At 42.2% G+C, this 23,450-nt stretch overlaps 1 protein-coding gene across 6 annotated transcripts in view; it reads right to left on the reverse strand.

The window, feature by feature from the left end:
* nek1 (NIMA-related kinase 1) overlaps positions 1–23,450 on the reverse strand; it is a 49,335-nt gene that overhangs the window by 23,521 nt on the left and 2,364 nt on the right. For 4 of the 6 annotated variants that reach the window (XM_061778204.1, XM_061778205.1, XM_061778203.1 and 1 more), the window contains 15 exons: positions 23,368–23,440; positions 19,298–19,443; positions 19,152–19,208; positions 18,917–18,976; positions 17,506–17,583; positions 2,908–3,098; positions 2,716–2,838; positions 2,531–2,633; positions 2,079–2,162; positions 1,562–1,645; positions 1,370–1,447; positions 983–1,078; positions 723–866; positions 590–643; positions 267–507 (listed from right to left, as the gene is read on the reverse strand). In XM_061778204.1, the coding sequence (XP_061634188.1) occupies positions 267–507; positions 590–643; positions 723–866; positions 983–1,078; positions 1,370–1,447; positions 1,562–1,645; positions 2,079–2,162; positions 2,531–2,633; positions 2,716–2,838; positions 2,908–3,098; positions 17,506–17,583; positions 18,917–18,976; positions 19,152–19,208; positions 19,298–19,443; positions 23,368–23,440 (1,612 nt within the window). The remainder of the gene's footprint in view (positions 1–266; positions 508–589; positions 644–722; positions 867–982; positions 1,079–1,369; positions 1,448–1,561; positions 1,646–2,078; positions 2,163–2,530; positions 2,634–2,715; positions 2,839–2,907; positions 3,099–17,505; positions 17,584–18,916; positions 18,977–19,151; positions 19,209–19,297; positions 19,444–23,367; positions 23,441–23,450) is intronic. The other 2 variants (XM_061778206.1, XM_061778207.1) reach the window with 2 other exon arrangements.

Below are 23,450 nucleotides of genomic sequence, written 5' to 3' on the forward strand. Positions count from 1 at the left end.
AAAGGAATAAAATGTGTATTTCTTTAAACTCCCATTTAAACAGAAACACTAACGTTAATTCAATTCTAGGAGTGATCATGTAAATAGGCAGCTGATACTGAACACTTACAAAGATCAGAGTCAACCTTCAAATATTTGTAAATTTATAAATGTAATTTCATTTATCATATTTATTCCAATTCTTCAAGGAAAATTAAATGTACACTCTCCATTGCATCGGAATTAATAAAATACTCAAAGCTTGGTTTTACTGGGGCTTAACTCACTGGAAGCAGTCACATTGAACTCCTCCAAGGTTGGCTGCGAGGTATGAAGTACAGGGAGTTCTACTGGATCCCACTTGTTTCGTTCTTCCATGGAAGGAAGCTTCTCTGTGTCAGGCAATATCTGTCGGGATGCAGATTTTTGCTCTTTGGGGGAAGTGGGTGTCGGCTCCAAGACTACATTCACAGGGCTCTGAGCTTTTAGATCCTGATTAAGTCTGTTCAAGATCTGCTTCTTCTCACTCTAACACAGGGAAAAAAATATGCAATGTTATCTCTCAAAATATAATCATCGTGACAAAAACAATTCGCACAAACTAACACACCTGAATGACTACGACAGCCTCTGTGCCAGGCAGGTTCTCTTTTGACGGAGTAATCTACGAAACACAAATTGCAAACCTGAACAAAACAAAACAAGAAAGCTAGTTTCCCATGTTGTGTGATATGTATACTAACTGCTCCAACATTCTTCAGGGCAAGAGTCATGGATATAACAGGAGTTGGGGGTTGAGATTCTGGCAAGGCTGAAGTTTTGACAGATGTGGGTTGAGAGGTAGTTGATACCCCTGCCACGCACATCCTCTCTTCCCGAGCTGCAATCTTCCACAATTCACAGTTGTACCAAGATTAGACTGTGTTTTTACTTGATGCATGGATATCCGTCTCCATGCCATGACGCAGTTTGTGAGACGCAAACCGAGAGTAAAATAACTCACATGGTCATCCCATGCCTTCTTTTCTCTTTCATCAGCCTCTCGTCGCTTCTTCTCGAGTTGCTCTTTCAGTACAGCAGCACGTGCATTAGCTTGGGCCTGGAATGTACATCATTATATCGAAAACGTTTATCTAAAAGTCTTCAGTCATTCTTAAGACTCACATTAAAATCTCACTTCTTATGACCATCATTAGAAATGCACTCATCCAAGGATTGTCCATAAATTGTCAATTGAAGTTTGAAACAATATTGACTGTCATTCCAAAATCCAGTCGCAGATTGAGATAAATGAGCCTTTTCAATTGTAAATGCCATTATTCCATTCATTGTTCACATTTATTTTAACAATGAGCTTTACAACAACAGTTTTCTTCCCAAGCAGACTCACTTTAAAAGCCTCTATCTTTTTTCTCCTTAATTCAGCCTCCTCAGTTGACTCCTGACTGTCTGAACCATCACTATCAAACTGAAACACAATGAGAAACAAAAAAATCTAAACTGAACAGCTCTTGCTAGTCAATTGATAATATTGTGATAATGATTGATAGACAAACATAAAATGTCAAACTAATCAACATACCTTTTCTCCTCTAAGTCTGGCTTTGATCTGCTGGCGCTCATTGAAATTCTGCAAGCGAATCTGCCTGAGTCTTGTTAAGTATTCCTGACAAATATGAATGATAATGGGCGATACAATATGAATGAATGAATGAATGTAATAAAACAGTCAAGATTTACAGAATGTTACTTAAAAGCAAATAAACCGTTTCGAGAAATAAGCACATCAGCCATAGAGCCAAATTGAAAAAAAGTATACATAAGTATGGAAAAGAAAAACGCCTCCATTGCACAACGAAAAACAGAACGTGAGCATGACTGAACACAACAGGACAAAAACAGAATTGAATTTATTTTTGTGCTAGGAACCTGAAGCGGAACATTAAACGTGTAGGAATAGCTGTGCAATTGTCTGGGTTGCTTGGTTGAAATATTAATGAATCACAGACATGACTGGTGAGAACGTATGATGGAAGGCAAGCCATGCCACATGAGCTAGGTGGTAGCAGCAGGGTGAGCATTTGGGTTCATACGCCTACCTCCTCCTCTTTGTTGACTTTGCTTGTAAAGCGAGCTGAACCAACTTGGCCTCCATAGATTGCTGCCCGGTTTTGCCGATTACCCTGTTTACCATTCAATTCAACCAAAAATTAAGCTGACATCCCTTTAATTAGTGCCACAATACTTCAAATTTAGAGCTTTTTAACAAATGTTGATTTTTTTTTTTTCTTTTCCCAAAATTGTTTAGTCTATTGTTTTGGCCTTTATCCATGTGTTTTAATTTGAGGCTCCAGTGGGTCTGTGGCTTGAGATACTGGTTCACGTGTAAATACTAGTGTGAGAGCTGGTGGGGCTCAAGATGATGAGCTGAAAGCTGTCTGAATTTTGGTGGGTTTGGCAGGTTTTATAGAAAACCAAATTTGTATGGAAGGTGACATAATTGGTTGATTATTTCATATACGGGGTAAAGTAGATCATCAAACATACGTACCAACTGTCCTTCGGCCCGTACTTTGTTACGCATGGCTTCTCTTTTACGCTGTAAAAACTCCTCAACCTGATACGGCCGCTCAACAGGTATGCGAGTCTTCTGCCTGCAAACATAATATGGTAAGCACAAAGCGCAAGGGAAATTTGAATAGCTTTGCCATTGATGAATTAGACTGTGTAATCTACCTGCTCATATGGGGCTGTTTGGAAAGGTGCTGCAATCTCTGTAGTTCTCTTTTCACTGCATCTGGGTTTAGGAGTGGGGCAGGACCATTTGGATGCACTGGCCCAACAGCGGCTGGCACATTACTTGCAAATAGATAGAACACTGTCAATATGTGTTCAACATTGGGGATGATACGAGACATCAGAAATCACCGAATGGGACTGCCTGGTCCAGCTGATCCCTCCCTGCTGATTCCCATTTTATTTGATTGTTGTTTAGCCATTTGGTCAAGTGCAGCATGGTATTCTTCATAAGGATTTCTGCTTAATACAGAGGCCGGAGTGGAGCTTGGGACAGGGCAAGGGCCAACAGCTGCAGCCATCTTTCCACCACCTAAATAACACTTTGTTTGAAAGAAAAAAAATACAACGTTCATACATACATACTTTTAAAAAGCTCTTCCAATAGTGATTACATGTGTCATCTGGGGGCATTTGCAGTCTACTCCCATAGCCAAAACACAGGGTTTTCTTCTGGTACTCTAGCTTCCACCCACATTCCAAAAACAAGCATGTTGGTTAAATGAGGACTCGAATTTGCCCATAGGTGTGAAATTATTTGTGATTTCTGATCGTCTGATTAGACCAAAATCTAATCCATCAATTGCCCAAGGTCATCTGAGATACATCTGCGCAGCAGATTAAGTTGATAAAGAACAACAATATCTGTACAGTATGCGGCTTATGGACACTTCGCATAAAACAAACCCCACCCATACCACCACCGCGTTGACGCTGCTACTCGGTTTACTTTGTCAAAGTCCCCACTGGCTAATATCCCCAGACCATCCCCTCCCACACACTTGAGGTGAGCGCCTGTAGAGATTCTATTGCATTGGCACTCGCAGATGCAGCATTTCATCAGCTAGTCACCGAATTACACTTGGCAATTAGTGTAGCGGTGCGGCGCCTGATATCGCCAAACCCAAATATCCCCGACCACCTCATAGACAATTTAGGAAGATTATTATAAAGAAGGTAATGCATGTTACACTGTTAGCTAACCTGTGCCAACATTGCTTTTGGCTTTAACAGTGCTTCGGCAGCTGCGTCAACGTGATTCTTTTGCCCTAAAACTTCAGCATGCCTAGCTGATCATGTCATTGGCTGGTAAAGTTGTGTGCGGGTGGTTATTATGTGATTTTTTTTTTAGATTATTTGTAAAGCAGGCATAACAAAAGGAACATTCAATAACTTTTTTTTTTTATATAAAGGCTTTGGACAATTGAACAGAAGACTTTTTCCGTGGAGACGTATGCCTCAAAACCAAAATCCTATCCTCGTGACGTCAAGAGGTTTGGGCGTATAGTATTTTCCGTCCGCCACTATATAAACACCAGAGCCCTTATTCAATGCAGTGGCCATTTGGCAGAATTGCCACTTCCTCATTCATAACGAAGCCAGTGTTACCAGTATAACTTGCACACTGCAAATTTATTAGTTTATCAAGATTTATTGTCTTAAATCGTGTCAAATTATCTTCTCCATCTTGTTTTGAGTGTCCTTTGAACGGCTCGTGCTGGACCACCTCAAGAGCGTCACAGGTCCCCTGCTGAATCCCCTGCAGTTTGCCGACCGAGCAAACAGGTCTGCGGATGACACAGTCAACATGGGACTGCACTTCATCCTAGAACACCTCGACAGTGCGGGGACCTACGCGAGGATCCTGTTCGTGGACTTCAGCTCAACGTTCAACACCATCATCCCTGAACTCCTTTCCTCAAAGCTTCTCCAACTCAGCGGATTTACAGCTTTCTGACAGGCAGGACACAGCAGGTGAGGCTGGGGAAGGCCACCTCATCCACACGCAGCATCAGTACTGGGGCACCCCAAGGTTGTGTCCTCTCTCCGCTGCGCTTCTCTCTCTACATGAACGACTGCACCTCAACGTACCCGGCTGTCAAACTACTGAAGTTTGCAGATAACACCACTGCCATCGGCCTCATCAAAGACGTTTACGAGTCTGCATATCGACAGGAAGTGGAGTGGCTGGCGCTGTGGTGCAGCCGACACCACAGTCTTGAGCTGCACACGCTCAAGACTGTAGAGATGATCGTGGACTTCAGGAGGCATCCCTCGCCTTAGCTGCCCCTCACGCTGTCCAGCTGCCGTGTGTCAACCGTCGAGACCTTCAGGTTCCTGGGAATTAGTCTCTCAGGACCTGAAGTGCACGATCAACATCAACTCTGTCCTCAAAAAGGCCCAGCAGAGGATGTACTTCCTGCGGCTTCTGAGTAAGCAAGGCCTGCCACAGGAGCTGCTGAGGCAGTTCTACCCATCGGTCATGGAATCAGTCCTGTGTTCTTCCATCACAGTCTGGTTCGGGGGTGCTACAAAAAAGGACAAAGTCCGACTGCAACGGACAATCAAAACTGCTGAAAAGATTGTCGGTACCACCCTACCCACCATTGAGGACTTGCACGCTGCCAGAACTAAGACAAGAGTGTGCAAAATCCTCTCGGACCCACGACATCCTGCTCACCAGCTCCTTCCCTCAGGTAGGCGCTACCGATCAATGCAAACTAGAACTAGCAGACATTCCAACAGCTTCTTCCCTCTTGCGATCAACTTCTTAAACAGCTAACCCTACAATTCCATTGCAACATGCTGGCAATTTGTTTTGTCTTGAGTTTGTTGTCACATTTCTGTCGGGCCAATTATACAACCCCAATTCCAATGAATTTGGGACGTTGTGTTAAACATCAATAAAAACAGAATACAATGATTTGCAAATCATGTTCAACCAATATTTAATTGAATACACTACAAAGACATTTAATGTTCAAACTGATCAACTTTATTGTTTTTAGCAAATAATCATGAACTTAGAATTTTATGGCCATAACACGATCCAAAAAAGCTGGGACAGGTGGCAAAAAAGACTAAGTAAGTTGAGGAATGCTCATCAAACACCTGTTTGCAACATCCCACAGGTGAACAGGCTGATTGGGAACAAGTGGGTGCCATGATTGGGTAGAAAAGGAGCTTCCCTGAATTGCTCAGTCATTCACAAGCAAAGATCGGGCGAGGTTGACCTCTCAAGTGCGTGAGAAAATAGTCCAACAGTTTAAGGAGAATGTTCCTCAACGTACAATTGCAAGGAATTTAGGGATTTCATCATCTACGGTCTATATCATCAAAAGGTTCAGAGAATCTGGAGAAATGACTGCATGTAAGCGGCAAGGCCGAAAACCAGGATATTGGATATGGATATTTGGAGCACATTTGGAAAGGTGACCACATGGACCAAAGGGCTTACATTTTCACTAATTTTCTCTCTCATAGGTGAGGTATAACTATGATGAAAATGACAGGCCTCTCTCATCATTTTAAGTGGGAGAACTTGCACAGTTGGTGGCTGACTAAATACTTTTTTGTCACACTGTATACATGCAGCCAGCCATCCCCAACCACTGCATGCATGCACAGAGGTATTCTGTAGAATGAATGAATAAATTGTGCGTTGCTCCAAGCCATGTGTAGATTATTCATTCATTCATTGAATGAAAATCCTTTCCTATTCACGTATCTGAATTTGTTGTGTGATGGGGTTTTAATTGAAATGTCGGTGCACTCAATGGCTCCAACTATATGTTTGGGAGACCCTTATTCAAAACTACACAACGATGACACGACTGGCTCAACTCTAGAGCTAGTTGAACAGACAAAGCTTGCCTCTACCGAGCTGCGGACTGCCGTGTTCTTGGCAGAAATACGATGAGATAAAGCATGATCGAACGGAATGCATACTGGCAAACATTTGTGGAAGAATCTCAGCAAGTGGCGGCGTGCGAGGACACAAGGAAGCTGTTCCAGCTAATCAAGAAGGCGTGTCGTGCCTCCAAACCAACAAGTGGAACCCTGCTGGACCAATAAGATGAAGTTAACACGAGGGCTGCAGCTTTAAAATATTTTAGTATTCGAGTATCCTACCAAAAGTTTTATCAAATCAGGTATTTTGATTTTTTTGTTATAGTTATATTTTTGCTTAGTTAAAGAGCAGTAATGAATAATGAAGAAAAAATAAGCTATTTCACTTACAAATTAATGAGCAATTGTTTTTCTTTTTAGAGATAGCTTATTAAAGTCACATTGAGCAGCAAATAATTGTCTAGAAATATTTTCAGAGGCAATTTCAAACAAAAATAAATAAAACAAATTTCAGTTTAACCCGCGACCCTAGTGAGGATAAGGACGATGAGTGAATGAAATTTCTGTTTAAACTTAGAAATGCTCAAGAAAAATTCCTAAGTATTAAAAAAAACAAGTTATTTTTTAAAAAAAGACAAGGAGCCTGTTCTGCAACTCTACTTGAGCATTTAGCATTTTAGGATGTGACAACATAGTACGGTAGGTTTGTGCCTCTGCGTTTAAGAGCTTAGACCATCCATCCCTAACTAAAATGAAAATGAAGACAACTTTACAGACAACACATTAACTTCATACATTTTTGACAAACTTTGCCACTCGCAATCATTGTGTTTCACTGACAGTACTTCACTCAAAATGTAAACGATGCTAGTACATTGTTTTACACACACACACACACACACACACACACTTGCATTAAAGTTAAGCATACTGATTTGCGCGACGTTCATCTTGGCTCTTCCACCGCATTGCGTCTTGCTTGAGAGACGTGTTGCGTCACCAGTTTGCCTTTCTGCTCAATCTAAAATGACCCCACACTTTCGTAATTTTGTCTTCTTTTCTCACGTCTTTTCTGACGTCGTCGCCATTTTCTCCTTCTTTTGTTGTGCTTAATGACTGCTTCAAAACTCCCGCGTAGTCGGCATTTATTTTGCGCTGCTTGAATCAAACGTACGCTTCGCATCTGCCACATTCGTAACCACGTTGCGCTAGTCCGTCTGCTTCACAATTTAACTCTTTCCTGCCATTAACAGGCAGCTACTGTATATATCAATATCAAACTGTGAGGGCTGGCAGTAAATGAGTAAAATAAGAGGATCCCGGAGGCAGAAAAATAAATCCTCAAGCATTTTTTTGTCCTTGAAATACTCAAAACATTCGAGTACTCGTTGCAGCCCTAGTTAACACTGCTGCGGTGCACCTGAACCAGGGAGGGAGCATTTCAGCAACTAGTTGAACCATTCAACGTCTCTTTCCCCTGGTTCCCCCGAAGAAGGCAAAGATTTACCTGTCCATCACAGAACTGCCTACTGCTGAGGAGGTCTTTATGGTGCTCAGCAACTAAAGAATAACCAAGGTGCCAGAGAAGATTGTCTTCCACCTGAGGTCTACAAGAGCTGCCAGGACCGGGAAACATGAAAGTGTGGGAAAGCGAAACCATCCCAAGCGATTGGAGTGAAGCTGTCCTTCTGCCCCCATCTTCAAGAAAGGGGACAATCGGAACTGTAGCAATTACCAGGGTATCAGTCTCATCGAAATTGCAGCTAAAGTTTTCTTGGTGATCCTGCTGAAGCGATTTCAGTTAGCATGGGACCAGCATACAAGCCCGAATCAAGGCTGGTTCCACCCAAGCAGAGGCTGCGTTGACCAAATCTTCACCCTATGTCGCACGTCGGAGAAACGCTGCTTCTACCAAAGGCCAACTGTGCTGTGTTTCATCGACTTTGCAGGAGCCTTCAACTCTGCTGATTATGGAACCCGATGGCATGCCGCCCAAGCTATTCCGGCTCATCCAGCCATCCTACCATTTGACAAGGACATGGGTCTGGATGCTGAATGGTAAAACCGAGTCACCTGACATCTGCTCTGATGTTCATCTAGGCTGTGTATTGTCTCCCACGCTGTTCACCTATATTGGATTCTGGATAATACACAACGCCCTGCTGGACCCCACCTATGTGCAGGTAGGCAGGCATCTTCATGTCACTGATCTGCCATATGCGCACGACAGCGTTCTTCTAGCAATCAGTCTGTGCTCAACAGGGTACATCAACACACACACTTGCCGTGGGCCTGTGTATAACACACTGCCAAAATTAAGGTCACGTCGACCCTATTACCGCAAGCCTAACAACCACCAATCATACTTAACGGTGTGACACTGGAAGACGTTCAATCTTTCAAGTACCTCGGCTCCTCTTACATGGGGACCAGACAAGGCGCTGCAGAGCTTGACTGTCACCTCAACCTCAACCAGTCGGCCTTCACACAACTACAGGCCAGCCTGTGGTCCTGTTGCAAGGTCTCCCTGAGGATGAAGGGAAGGATCAATCAAGCGGGGTGGGGCTGCACCATCCCGTTTTTATAGAAGTGAAACATGGCCGGTAAGAAAAACTGACCTGAGGAAACTCCAGGAGAAATCTTTGATAACGACAGTCTCTGGTGCATGCTTCGCTGCCGGCACCTTGACCACCCTCCGTCAGCTATACAAACTTGGGCGGAAAGCTGAAAACATGGGCACCATGCTCAAGGATGACCTAGTGAGCATTGCATGCACCAAACAGCGATTGCCTTTCTATACCTCTGCCTGCCACGCAGTTTTAATTTTCGTCGAGTTACGAGAAATAAACGGGTCTATTTTGTTTTTGCTTTTTGAGAGTTGCTAACCGCTCGCAAAAAGGTTTGACTGACTGTAAACTCTAAAACATGGATCGCGTTATACATCACATTTGGCGATGCGACACTGGATATTTGGGACCCTGAAGTTAGCAAATTCTATTCGCAAAATGGTGTTATAATAGCCAAGTACACTGCGTTCCAAATTACTATGGAAATTATATTTTTCTCCATATATATATATATATATATATATTGTCCCAATAATTTGATGTAAATAACAGCAAAATGAAGTCATCAACCACGAGTATAATTTGTTTTTTTTTTTTTTTTAAACAAACCTCTCACGCTGCAGAAATCAGAAATTCTCCCAAAACTCAAGTTTAATCGATAAAAGAATTGTGACACTACTATCAAATAAGGGGTCCGATGTCAAAATGTAACGCAAACTTTGTTTTTGATTGAAATGGCTTATGATATCAGTCAATATGCCCTCCTTATGCTGTAAATTGCACAACTGACTAGTTTCAGTTCCATATAATGTATAAAATTTGGCCTGACACGATCAGGATTTTTGGGGCCAATCACCGATCAGCGAGTTTAAAAAAACGATAACCGATCACAAGATGGAGCAATGGGTCTATTTAAATGACTTGTTCATTTACTGTATATACACTAGACTGCAGTCCTATGGGGCGCACAAGCCAGTGCAAACTGTAGGCCGGTCCCAAGCCCGGATAAATGCAGAGGGTTGTGTCAGGAAGAGCACCCAGCTTAAAAAAAATTTGCCAAACAAGTATGAGCGTTCATCCAAAGAATTCCATACCGGATCGGTCGTGGCCCGGGTTAACAACGTCCTCTCCCGGCACCGTTAACCAGCAGGGCGCCGGTAGAAATTCAGCGACTGTGGGTCGAAGACGAAGGAGAGGTGGAAAACGGGTTCTGAGGCAGAAAGAGAAGAGGAAAGCACAGAGCCTAGAACTGAATATGGGGACTTTGAATGTTGGGACTATGACAGGAAATTCTCTGGAGTTGGTTGACATGATGATTAGGAGAAAGGTTGATATATTGTGTGTCCAGGAGAGCAGGTGGAAAGGCAGTAAGGCTAGAAGTGTAGGGGCAGGGTTTAAATGATTTTACCACGGTGTCAATGAGAAGAGAAATGGAGTAGGGGTTATTTTAAAAGAAGAGTTAGCTAAGAATGTATTGGAGGTGAAAAGAGTATCAGACCGATTGATGAGGCTGAAACTTTCAATTGTGGGTGTTATGCATAATGTGATTAGCCGCCCCACAGGTAGGATGTGACTTAGAGGTGAAAGAGAAATTCTGGAAGGAGCTAGACAAAGTAGTCCTGAGCATCCCAGACAGGGAGAGAGTCGTGATTGGTGCAGTTTGTAACGGACATGTTGGTGAAGGAAACAGGGGTGATGAAGAAGTAATGGGTAAGTAACGGCATCCAGGAAAGGTACTTGGAGTGACAGATTGTGGTAGACTTTGCAAAAAGAATGTAAATGGCTGTAGTGAACACTTTTTTCTAGAAGAGGCAGGAACATAGGGTGACCGACAAGAGCGGAGGTAAAAGCACGCAGGTGGATTACATCTTGTGCACACGATGTAACCTGAAGGAGGTTACTGACTGTAAGGTAATGGTAGGGGAAAGTGTGGCTAGACAGCGTAGGATGGTGGTGTGTACGATGACTCTGGTGGTGGGGAGGAAGATTAAGAAGACAAAGGCAGAGCAGAGAACCATGTGATGGAAGCTGAGAAAGGAAGAGTGTTGTGCGGCTTTTCGGGAAGAGCTGAGACAGGCTATCGGTGGACCTGAGGAGCTTCCAGAAGACTGGACCACTACAACCAAGGTGATCAGAGAAACAGGCAGGAGAGTACTTGGTGTATCTTCTGGCAGGAAAGGGGAGAATGAGACTTGATGGTGGAACTACAAAAGTACAGGAAATCATACAAGGAAAGAGGTTAGCTGCGTAAGTCTGGAGTGGCAGAGAAGTATGTTCAAATAGTACAGGACACGTATGAGGCCATCAGAACAGTGGTTAGGTGTGACAGAGGAGTTTAAGGTGGAGGTGCATCAGGGATCAGCCCTGAGCCCTTTCCTGTTTGCAGTGGCGATTGATAAGATGACTGATGAGGTTAGACTGGAATCCCCGTGGACCATGATGCTCGCAGATGACACTGTGATCTGCAGTGAAAGCATGGAGCAGGTGGAGGAACAATTAGAAAGAAGGAGGCATGCATTGGAAAGGAGAGGAATGAAGATTACCCGAAGTAAGACGGAATATATGTGCGAGAGGGGTGGAGGGGGAAGAGTGAGGCTACAGAGAGAAGAGATAGCAAGGGTGGAGAACTTTAAATACTTGGGGTCAACAGTCCAGAGCAATGGTGAGTGTGGTGAGGAAGTGAAGAAATGGATCCAAGCAGGTTGGAACGGGTGGAGGAAGGTGTCAGGTGTGTTATGTGACAGAAGAGTCTGCTAGGATGAAGGGCAAAGTTTATAAGACAGTGGTGAGGTCAGCCATGATGTACGGATTAGAGACAGTGGCAATAAAAGAGACAACAGGAAGCAGCGCTGGAGGTGGCGGAAATGAAGATGTTGACGTTCGCTCTAGGAGTAACCAGGTTGGATAAAATTAGAAACGAGCTCATCAGAGGGACAGCCAAGGTTCGATGTTTTGGAGACAAAGTTAGAGAGAGAAGACTTCGATGGTTTGGACACGTCCAGAGGAGTGATAGTGAGTATATTGGTAAAAGGGTGATGAGGATGGAGCTGCCAGGCAAGAGAGCTAGAGGAAGACCAAAGAGAAGGGAGATGGATGTCGTGAGGCAAGACATGATGGCAGTTGGTTTGAGAGAGGAGGATGAAGGAGATAGGCTTACATGGTAAAGGATGACATGATGTGGCAACCCCTAACGAGAGAAGCCAAAAGGAGATTTACTGTATATACTTGTATACTTAATTGCTAAATAAAATTATATTTACAACAAATAATGTATCTCTGTTCATCTATCTATGCCAGTGAGGCATAGTGACAGAACAAATGAATGATCTTCTATTAAATGGCAGAAAGTAATTAATGTATCCACTTTTTGTTTGTAGGTGTGCCGTGAGATTGTCCAATTGTAAAATACGTGCCTTGGCTGCATAAAGGTTGGAAATCACTGCTCTAATCAGATCATGTATTCTAATCAGTCAGGTCAAACCAACATTAAAATATGACAAAAATAATGGGTGCTAACTTACTGTAATTAAACTACTTTATTGTAATTAAATTACCTCACACGCACCAAAAGTTTAGAGCATGATTCGACAGAACGCCTGCGTGTTCGCTTACAACCATTAGTGCTGGCACTAGCTTGCTAGGCTACATAACTAATTCGTTTTGATGCCTGCTTCCGAGTGGTATCATATTAAAAGTATGTAAACATACCTAAAGCAAGCCTTAAACGAACGTCCTCTCCCGGGTACCGGTGACCACCCACACGCATTTTCCCCCATTTTGTTCTTATAAACATAGAGCGCGATCCATTATTGTTGTCGTCGCCATGGTAACGAGTGTATCCAGTCACATTTGAGTTGACAAGATGAAGCCCAGTAATTGTAAAAAATGGGATGCAGTGGTATCGAAATACAAGATTTTATCGCAGTAGTCTGACGTAGTGCAATCGTGAAAGACCAAGTTTGCCTTGTAGTCTGATCCGGGCATTGCGTTTTGTCTGGCCAACACTGCTGACATGTTTTTTATTTTTATTTTTTTAAATAACTTTATTGGTGGTCAGATACAGTACATAGATACAGATACAGTACTACGCCAAAAGACACGTGACAAGGCTAAAAATAAACTAGATTTTGGATTCGAATATACTGTACACGATGGCGACGTGGAGTAAATGTCTTTTGCTGAGCCGATCAATGACGTCATTGATTGGATCAGCGAGGGAGGTTTGGGCGGCACATTGGTTGACTGGTTAGCCAATCTGCCTCACAGTTCTGAGGACCTGGGTTCAAATCCGGCCTCGCCTGTGTGGCGTTTGCATGTTCTCCCCGTGCCTGCGTGGGTTTTCTCCGGCTCCTCCAGTTTCCTCCCACATCCCCAAAACATGCATGGTAGGTTAATTGAAGACTCTAAATTGTCCGTAGGTGTGAATGGGAGTGCGAATGGTTGTTTGTTTGTATGTGCCAGTGATTGACTGGCTACCAGGGTGTACCCCGCCTCTCGCCCAAAGATAACTGGGATAGGCTCCAGCACACCTGCGACCCTCATGATGATAAGCATCATTTTCATTGCCTATTCAGGGAAAAATCTGAGAAAAATGTCATCATAATTTGGACAGCAGTGTACAATCAAAAGTCATTGGTCAGTCTTTATCCAATAAGATGTAATATAAGGAATGTAAAACAGCTACATTTCCAAGCACTAAATGAGGGATCTTCACTCATTGCTTCACTTCATCAAGCTATGAAATTACCTCCACTGAGTTTCAGATATGAGCTTGTATGCTTGAGCAAATCTTTAGCCATCCATCCATTTTCTTCCGATTATATGGGGTCAGGTTGTCGGGGCAGCAGCTTAAGCAGAGAAGCTCAGACGTCCTTCTCCCCAGCCACTTCAACCTCCGCAGGGTAGGGCTGAAGGTATCACAATCCACTGTTTGAAGAAGACTGAGAGAAGAAATAGACAGGCCATACGACAAGATGCCAACCGCTCATCAGCAAAAAGGATCAGAAGGCCAGATTGGATTTTGCAAAGACAAAGAAATGAGCCACAAAGGTTTTGGAACAAAGTTTTATGGACTGATGGGACCAGGATTAACCTCTACCAAAGTGATGGAAAGGCCAAAGTATGGAGAAAGAAAGGATCTACGTATGATCCAAAACAGACAAGCTCATCTGTGAAGCATGGTGGATGGGCATGAAATAACAGTACTTTGTTAGCCAGCAAACTTGCCTGACTTGAACCCCATTGAAAATGTATGGGGTATTGTCAAGAGGAAGATGAGGGAACAGAAACGCAGAAATGCAGACGATCTGGCCAACATTTCTGGTGTTTACGATCCTTTTTTGTTGGTCACATGAAATATTCTCATTTTGTGAAATACTGGATTTGTTTTTTTGTCTTTTTGCCATAATCATCAAAATTTAAACAAATGTTGAAATATTTCACTTTGTGTGTGGTCAACTAATATAACATAAGTTTCACTTTTTGAAACAACTTATTGAAATAAATAGACTTTCCCTCGATATTCTATGTTTTTGGCACATAGCTGTAATGTCATGGCTTGGGCTTGTATGGCTGCTTCTGGAACGGGCTCCTTGTCTTTACTGATGATGTAACTCATGATGGTAGCAGCAGAATGAATTCTGAAGTCTACAAATCCATTTTGTCTGGCAATTTACAGAAAAATGCATCTCAACTAATCAGGAGAAACATGCAACAAGACAATGACACGATACACTTTGCCAACACAACAAAGGACTTCATCAGGGGGGGAAAAGTGGAAGGTCTTAAGACTGGCCAAGTCAATCACTGGACCTTAACCCAAGAGAGCATACACTTTACCTCCTGAAGATAACACTTAAGGGAGAAACCCCCAGAAACAAACAATAACTGAATGAGGCTGCAGTGAAGGCCTGGAAAATAATTAAAAATGAAGAATGCAACAGCCTGGTGAAGTCAATGGGTCGCAGGCTTGATGCCATTACTGCAAGTAAGGGTTATGCCACCGAATATTAAATGTTTTTCACTTTAAGTTAATTTAATAATGTCTGTTCCAATACTTTTGGTCACTTGAAAAGTGGGTGGCTTCAAAGAAAAGGTGCTCTGTCCTGAGTTGTTTAACACATCTACAGTGGGGCAAAAAAGTATTTAGTCAGCCACCAATTGTTCAAGTTCTCCCACTTAAAAAGGTCATACTGTACCTCCTGAAAAAAGGGATGCCTTTTAGATTGTTCAAACATTAGTATATGTTTTTGGCTTTGGGTTTGACCTGTGAAAACTGCATTTGCTGTTAACCAAACATGAAGACCAGAGAACTGTCTTTGGGTTGTTTAACACATGTAGCTGTAAATACCATGAAATAAAAACTTGAATTCTGAACTTTTATCTCATATTCATCTTTTGATCTGAAACCCTTATGTCTTCAGTATACAACAAAAACAAAGGAATTGACTTTGCCGTTACAATACTTTTGGAGGAGACCATAGGCTTAACTTTTATTTGATCATTTGTTCGACTCAGAGGAGCCAGCAGCCAGCTCTTACAGTGAAGGCTCCTAACCCACTTATTTTTTTAGCATTACCACCACCATGATACATCAGAGTACCACCATCATATAAAAGTAACGTTTATGATTAGTCACACTATTTTCCAATGTATTTACTATAAAAAAATTTACCTATATAAACTTATAGTCCCAAACAGAACATGGATAAATCAATACTACTGCAAACTGTTTTCCTATACTATCCTCTTTAAAGAAGTCTGGGTTTTTTAAACTTTGCATACATCTATGCCATAAACAGGGTTGGGAGGGTTACTTAGGTAGCTAGGTATTTAGATAGATAGATAAACTAGCTAACCTCTGCAAATGATTGTTATAACGAGTGAAATGAAAACGAGAGAAATTAAGCAGGCAATCTTTGCAGTTAGCAGTATAGCCCCACACCCCCCACAACACACACGCCCGCACGCATTCTTGTAATTCTAAGTCTATCATATGTGACGTCACTCTGGGAAACAACTTTTTATTTTATTCCAGGGACAAATGTAACAACCTTGATAATGTGTGTAAAAAGAAAAGTTGTGGGTGACTTGCAGAGGGAGGAGTTTAACGGTCTTACCGGACTTTACGAGGTAAGGTGCGGGCTAGCAAGCTTGCTCACCAGCAGTCCAGATGCATTGACAGCTCACACTTGTCATTTAAAATGACTAAGTAGCGGCCGGGCCAGCGTGAATCCACTGTAGTTACGTGGCGGCCACTGGCCAGAAACAACGGTAGCCTGTCTGTGACGCGCATATGTGGGGCGCGTGTATGCGACGATGCTGTGCATAATAGTGTGCGTCTTATCTGTAAGAGGCAGTCAATAATGCTGAGGCAGGCAACCAATCATCTTGCAGCGGTCATAACGAGACGTTTCTCTCTCTATCGCTCTCTCTCTCTCACAGCTGACAGGAGGAGGCGAATGCAGTCTCGCTCTCTCTTACACACAGTCTCTTTTGCTCTCTCTCTCTCACACACACACACACACACACACGCACACACAGATGACAGGAGGAGGAGATTGCAGTGGGGTAGAAAGGTGCGTTTTAACCATTAAAACATGCACTCGCGCAAGTGCGACATGATGAAATCTTTCATCGCACAAGCTGAAAAAAAAGGTTGCATATGCGATCAATTTGACCAACTCGTCTTGAGGCCAGTGGGATAGGTGTCTAAGTTTCCCCTACAGCTAGTATAAAATGTAGTCTTCAAAGAAAAGTCCCAAATACGAAAACAAAGCAACATTCAGCACTATTTAATGTTTGATGAGTCAATGTAATTGGACAAGGGCAACGAAACACCTGTCGGTGTCAGGAGCTGTGCCCTGCAGTTCCTATGTTGGAGCTTGGGTGGTGCTTTGCGCCCCTCTCGACCTTCCCCTCTCCTTCTCTCGCTCTTCCCAGTAATCTTCACCACCTCGGCTGCGCACCTGTTGTCAATCAGCCTTCATCATTGCCTGCATTTAAGCCTGCCAGATCCAGGACTCCACTGCCAGAGTATTAATGTTCACCCGTGGTACACCGGCTCTATACTCGCACCTAAGCTACGCCTTTTCTTGCAATTGTTCGAACCTCCATGTTCTTCCTCATCCTCAGTGCTCCTTCCGTGCGCCCCCCTTGCTGATCCGTCCCAACCACGCCGTCAAGCCCTTCCACCTGCTCACGCCACCCGCACGTTCCCTGTCGGCCCGCCGTTACACACCGGAGGTCAACTCCGAATACAATCTCAATAAATCATTCTCCACAAACTACTTCAGCCTCCACCTGCTTCTGGGTCCAGTCTGAACTGACAGTCGGTCTCACATGCATCTTTTGATGTGAAACCCAAATGTCTTCAGTCTCCAGCAAAAATTAAGTAATTGGCCTCACTGTTCTCATACTTTTGGAGGAAAGTGGATACAGTTTGACAAAATAGTAAAATGTGGAACATAATATAATAAAAAAAGGCCACAGTAATAACTATGCATCATGGTAAAAAAATATGACTAAAGAGTACCTTCCTCTCTGGGCTTCCAGTACTTGATATCAAGACATTTTTCCAGCCTTGCTCCCTGGCATGGTTAATGCGACTAATCTGAAAAAAATTATTAATTCATAATCATTTAATTGTAAATTGGTGAGGAAATTAAACAAATATACACGGCATGCATTTGTTTGCCACTAGGCCTCTCACAATGTTCTTTTTTTAGATGATATAATGTCCCAAAAAACGATAAACGATCATGTTTTTTTAATGCCTCTGAAATCATGAAAAATAAGGACCGCCCTTATTATTTTTTGTTTACTTTATTTTTTTAAATAGTATTATTATATCCTTTCTTGTCTCTCTATTAAATTGTTTTTCTTTACTCTGTTATATGGATCACACTGGGTCTGCAATAACGAATAAAGAGCCTGTCCTCACCACTGCTTGCCAACCCACCGAGGACCACCTCAATTACCTTTCCTAATAAACTGTTCATCATAATCTATCTGCCTCCGCCTGCTCTTGGGTCCAGCTCCTCTCCATACGGGACAAAGCAGGCCAAATCCGAATGGAATATTTTTTTTGCCAAACCGATCAGAAGTACATTTTCACCATGTATGCAGTCATATGGAATAGAGCCGGGAAGCGTTCTGTATGCCCATGCTTCGTCTCCTATGTGACGGAAAGTTTGTTTTGCTAACCAAGTTGATTTAAAAAAAAAAAAAAAAAAACTAAAAAAAAATAAATAAATAAAAAAAGCTTTTTTGTATGCATGTATATTTTCCATGAGCCCAGTTCAAATTGTTGACTGTGATCCACACGCCGGGCTCACCACAACAATGACAATTTATCGAGTCCGGAAAAACTATTGTGTCCAATTTATTTATCAAACGATAACTAGATATCGTAGTTATCGTGACAGGCCTATTTGCCACCCACCTTTTCCCTTTCATAATGCTTATTTTGCTCTGCTCTGTAAGACAGACACATCCATCCATTTTCCAAACCGCTTATCTTCATGATGGGTCGCAGGCGTGTTGGACCCTATCCCAGCTGATTCTGGGAGAGAGGCGGGGTACACCCTGAACTGCTCACCAGCCAATCACAGAGCCCATATAAACGACCAACCATTGGCACTCACATTCACACCTACGGGTAATTTATAGTCTTCAATTAACCTATCATGCATGTTTTTGGGATGTGGGAGGAAACCGGAGTACCTGGAAAAAACCCACGCAGGCACGGGGAGAACATGCAAACTCCACACAGGCGAGGGCAGATTTGAACCCAGGTCCTCGGAACTGTGAGGCTGATGTGCTAAACGGTCAACCACCATGCCACCAAGACAGACACATACAATTTGTAAACTTTACGTTTGACAGCAATTGTACAGTTCTCTGTGTAGCAATAACCACGTAAGTGTGTGTGTGTGTGTGCTCACCTGCTCTCTGTGTTGCTTTTCTTTATCAATCAGCTCCATCCTTCTTTTTTTGATAACCTCCTGCCGTACAGTATAAGCCAAAAATTATTTTAGTGAGACATCAAAGAGGGAGAACAAGTGCTCTGAGTAGCACCTTAAAAAGAAAAAGTTTGGTTACCGAAAAACGACAAGCGCGCCAAATTAAATACGGTGAAATCTGATGGTAAACATTTCCGGGGCCCTCTGAGCATTGTACCTGTTTTCGCCTATCTTCCTCCCCTTGACTTACTCTTCTGTGGATGGACGAAGGAGCCTGAGCATAAATTCCAAAAACATAGGAGGATGTAAAAGCAGGAGTCATCAGTCAAGTGTGCAGTTCAGGCATCACAGCAGCTTACTAACCGGTTTATGTTTCATAGCAGGCTTCCTGTCTGCAGGTTTTTTTGTTACAGACAACTTCCTCGCAGTTAAAGGCACTCCGTATTTGCATGCTGGTGTGGTAATCTTGGCTGCAGAATATGGTATGGAACCATGGGCAGGACGCTTAGCTAGTCACAAAAACAAACCAAACAATCAATTATGATGCTTATGGCCTGATTTTACAAAGTGTATGACTAGTCATTCTTTCAGTAAATTGAAATGAGGCAAGGGAAATAATTGCGAAGGAATCAAGTAAAAAAAAAAAATAATAAATAAATAAATAAAAAATAATCCTTATATGGCTAGAATTAAGAGGTGGGTGTTTTCACAACAATCAAAGGGCACATGCATACTGTGGACTATGGGTACTCAAATACAAATCTTAAAATGGCCACAGATCATTTTTCAATTAATCAAAGGTCCATTTATTAAGGTCGTGTCACAAGACAAAACATGATGTCTGTCTGATGGAAAAATGTAAATAAGTTATGTGTTATGCTTTTCTGCTTACTTGTAGTTAGAGAAATGTTTTATCACTGCGTGCAAAGTTTTCTCCCACAGGATGAGTCAGTCATGTGCTTGCAGGTACAAGGACAAATTTGAGAGGAGTCTTTCTGTGTCTTGATACGAAGTATATAATTCTTCTACTGTCTCAACCACAACAAAGAGTGTTATGTGCTGATCAACAAGCATGTATGCCCCCACCTTTTTGACGTTGTAACTCATATGTAACAAGGGAACTGCCCTAAAGTAATAAAGAGAGAGAATCCGGCAGAGTGAACTCAGAAAAATGGTTGGAGACTGTAACTAAGTACACTCTTGGCCGTTTTCTCCTTGCAAGTCTGAAAACTGAACTACCTCTGTGTCTGTCTTGATTTTTTACAAGTGTTTTAGGTGTCTTGAACCTGACACTGTCGATAATCCAAAACAAATACAGTGGTGTGAAAAACTGTTTGCCATTGTCCTGATTTCTTTTTTTTGCATGTTTATCACATAAATGTTTCCCATCATCAAACAAACTTAAATATTAGTCAAGGACAACACCAAAGCGCAGTTTTTCCAATTGCTTTTATCATTTAGGAAGACAAATATCCAAACCTACATCGCCCTGTGTGCAAATGTGACTGCCCCTTAACCCAATAACTGGTTGGCCCACCCTTAGCAGCAACAACTGCAATCAAGCGTTTGCGGTAACTTGTAATGAGTCTCTCGCAGCGCTGTGGAAGAACTTTGGCCCACTCATCTTTGTAATTCAGTCACATTGGAGGGTTTTTGAGCATGAATCGCCTTTTTAAGGTCATGCCACGGCATCTTAATAGGACACACAACTTCCAAAAAGTTCAACTTTTTGTCTCATGAGACCACAGAGTATTTTCCCAAATGTCTTGGGAAACATCAAGCAAAATTGAGACGAGCTTTAATGTTCTTTTTGCTCAGCAGTGGTTTTTGTCCTGGAACTCTGCTGGTTAAGGGCTCTCACTGTGGTTCGCTGGAGTCTCAAAGCTTTAGAAATATCTTTCAAACCTTTGCCACACTGATAAATCTCAGTTACTTTCTCATTTGCTCCTGAATTTCTACAAATTTCGGCATGATGTCTACCCTTTGAGGATCTTTTGGTCTACTTCACTTTGTCAGGCAGGTCCTACTTAAGCGTTTTCTTGATCGACAACAGGTGTGGCAGTATCAGGCCTGTGTGTGACTATAAAAATGTAACCCGGGTATGATAAACCACAGTTATGTTTACGTGGGGGGGGGGGGGTATACCACTGTATCTGCCTCATGGAATTTATCATCATCTTTCCTCAGTCTAGCCTAAAAAAATAAAATTAATTAAAGCAGATTAATTAGATCTCAAATGTCAAAATAAAAACTCAGCACTTCATTTTGCAAACAAACAACATTGCTGATAGACTGAATTGAATAGTTTGTATGGACAATAGTTTTGTTTTCTATTTTGTACAATGTACAAAATAGAAAACGTCACTTGTACGTACCAATTCATTTCTGGTTCAGACACGGCGTCCTGTGTGGATGTATATTATTTGATATCTCTCGACACGTATTGATCGGTCCATTTTGTTGTTCAAAGTTTGTTACACTCCGCGAAAATGTGGATCCAGCCAGACCTACGGATGACCTAATGTAGTCCCGTTCGACTGTTAGGTCAAGCAGAATGGAAGGTCTGTATTCAGTTACCTGACCCTGTGTGAAAAAGTAATTACCCTCCTTAAATCATGAATTAATTGTGGCTAATCACAACTTTTGGTTAATTTTCACTAATCACACCCAAGCCTGATTACCTCCAGACCTGTTCAATCAAGAAATCACTTAAACTGAATCTGTCCGGACAAAAGAGTTTAAAAAGCTGCAACAAATTGACACGATTCAAAGAAAGTCACGATATTGCGCAATTGTCAGTCTGTAAGGGTTACAAAAGCCATTTCTAAAGCTTTAGGATTCCAGCGAGCAATTATCCTTTCATGGAACAGTGAGGAACCTTCCCAGGTGTGGCTGGCCTACAAAGATTACCCCAAGAGAACAGCAATGAGTAATCCAGGAGGCCACCAAGGAACTCAGGACAACTTCTAAAGAACTGCAGGCCTCCCTTGCCTCAGTTAAGGTCAGTGTTCATGACACAAAAATAAGGAAGAGACTGGGCAAAAATAGCATCCATGGCAAAACCACTGCTGACCAAAAAGAACATAAAGGCTCATCTTTTGCAAAATAACATCTGAATGATTCCAGAGACTTTTGGGCGAACGTTATATGGACTGATGAGATGAAAGTTGAGCTTTTTGGGGAGCGTGTGTCTCGTTACATGTGGCGTAAATGAAGGATAGCGTCTCAAAAAAACAACATCATACCAGCAGGAAAACATGGTGGTGGTAGTGTTATGTTGTTGGGCTGCTTGCTCCTTCAGGACCTGAACAATGTTGATTAATTTGGAATGATTAATGGAACCATGAATTCTCCTCATTAACAGAAAATCCGGAAGGAGAGTGTTCAGCCATCAGTTGGTCACCTCAAGCTGAAGCGCGCTTATGTTTGGCAGCAGGATAACGATCCAAAACACACCAGCAAGTCAACTTCTGAATGGCTTAAAAAAATAATAATAATGTTTTGGAGTGGCCTAGTCAAAGTCCAGAATTGAATCCGACTGAAATGCAGTGGCACAACCTTAAAAAGGCTGGTCATGCTTGAAAACCCTCCAAAAAAACTATTCTGCAAGGGCGAGTGGGCCAAAATATTGCCAGTTCTAGAAAATGCTTGATTTCAGTTGTTGCTGCTGAGGATGGCCCGTTATTCGGTTCAGGGGGCCATTACTTTTTCACACAGGGCCACGTAACTTTGAATCGTTTCCCCGCCCCCCCCCCTAATAAAAATGAAATCACCATTTAAAAACAGCATTTTAAGTTCACTTGGGTTATATTTGTCTGATATTTACATTTGTTTGATGATCTGAAACATTAAAGTGGGGAAACTGCAAAAATATAGGAATTTGAGAAGGGGGCCCATTACTTTTTTTCACACACACACACACACACACACAACCAAAACACACAGTAGAGGAATAACAGTTTGGGGGCTACAAATAGGTCACCTATTGAGGGGCTATGCTATAGACAGACATGCTAATCACATGCTATCCAATGGTTCAAAATATAGAACATTCACACAAAAACTGCACTGCTAATATCAAGACTGAGCGTTTACAATATAGCTCCTTCGGGCATTCAATTGAAGAAAATCCTGACTGTCCAATATCCTTGTGATGATCACAATACCAATTCACTGTCCTTTTCGTCACCAGTAAATAGTGTGGATGTGGACTAACACAAATTAAAGAAATACATGTCAGGCCTGATAAATTACTATACCGGCAGTAAGAGTTATTTGAAAAAATAAGAAACATTTTTGTATTATTTCAAAAATACAAATTTATCAATGATTTTTTTTATTTTATTTGGTGATGAGCCAAAGAGAATGTGCTTTAATTTAAAAATAAATAAATACTACCCGACAGATACCCAAATCAGCAGCTGTTCGCTTACCTGTTGACCCCTGATGCGCACCCACTTTATGCTGCTTGTGAATACAACTTTGGTGGAATTCCTGAGCAATCACCTACATGAAA

This window comes from Phyllopteryx taeniolatus, chromosome 7, assembly GCF_024500385.1.
Source record: "Phyllopteryx taeniolatus isolate TA_2022b chromosome 7, UOR_Ptae_1.2, whole genome shotgun sequence".
Lineage (NCBI taxonomy): Eukaryota > Metazoa > Chordata > Actinopteri > Syngnathiformes > Syngnathidae > Phyllopteryx > Phyllopteryx taeniolatus.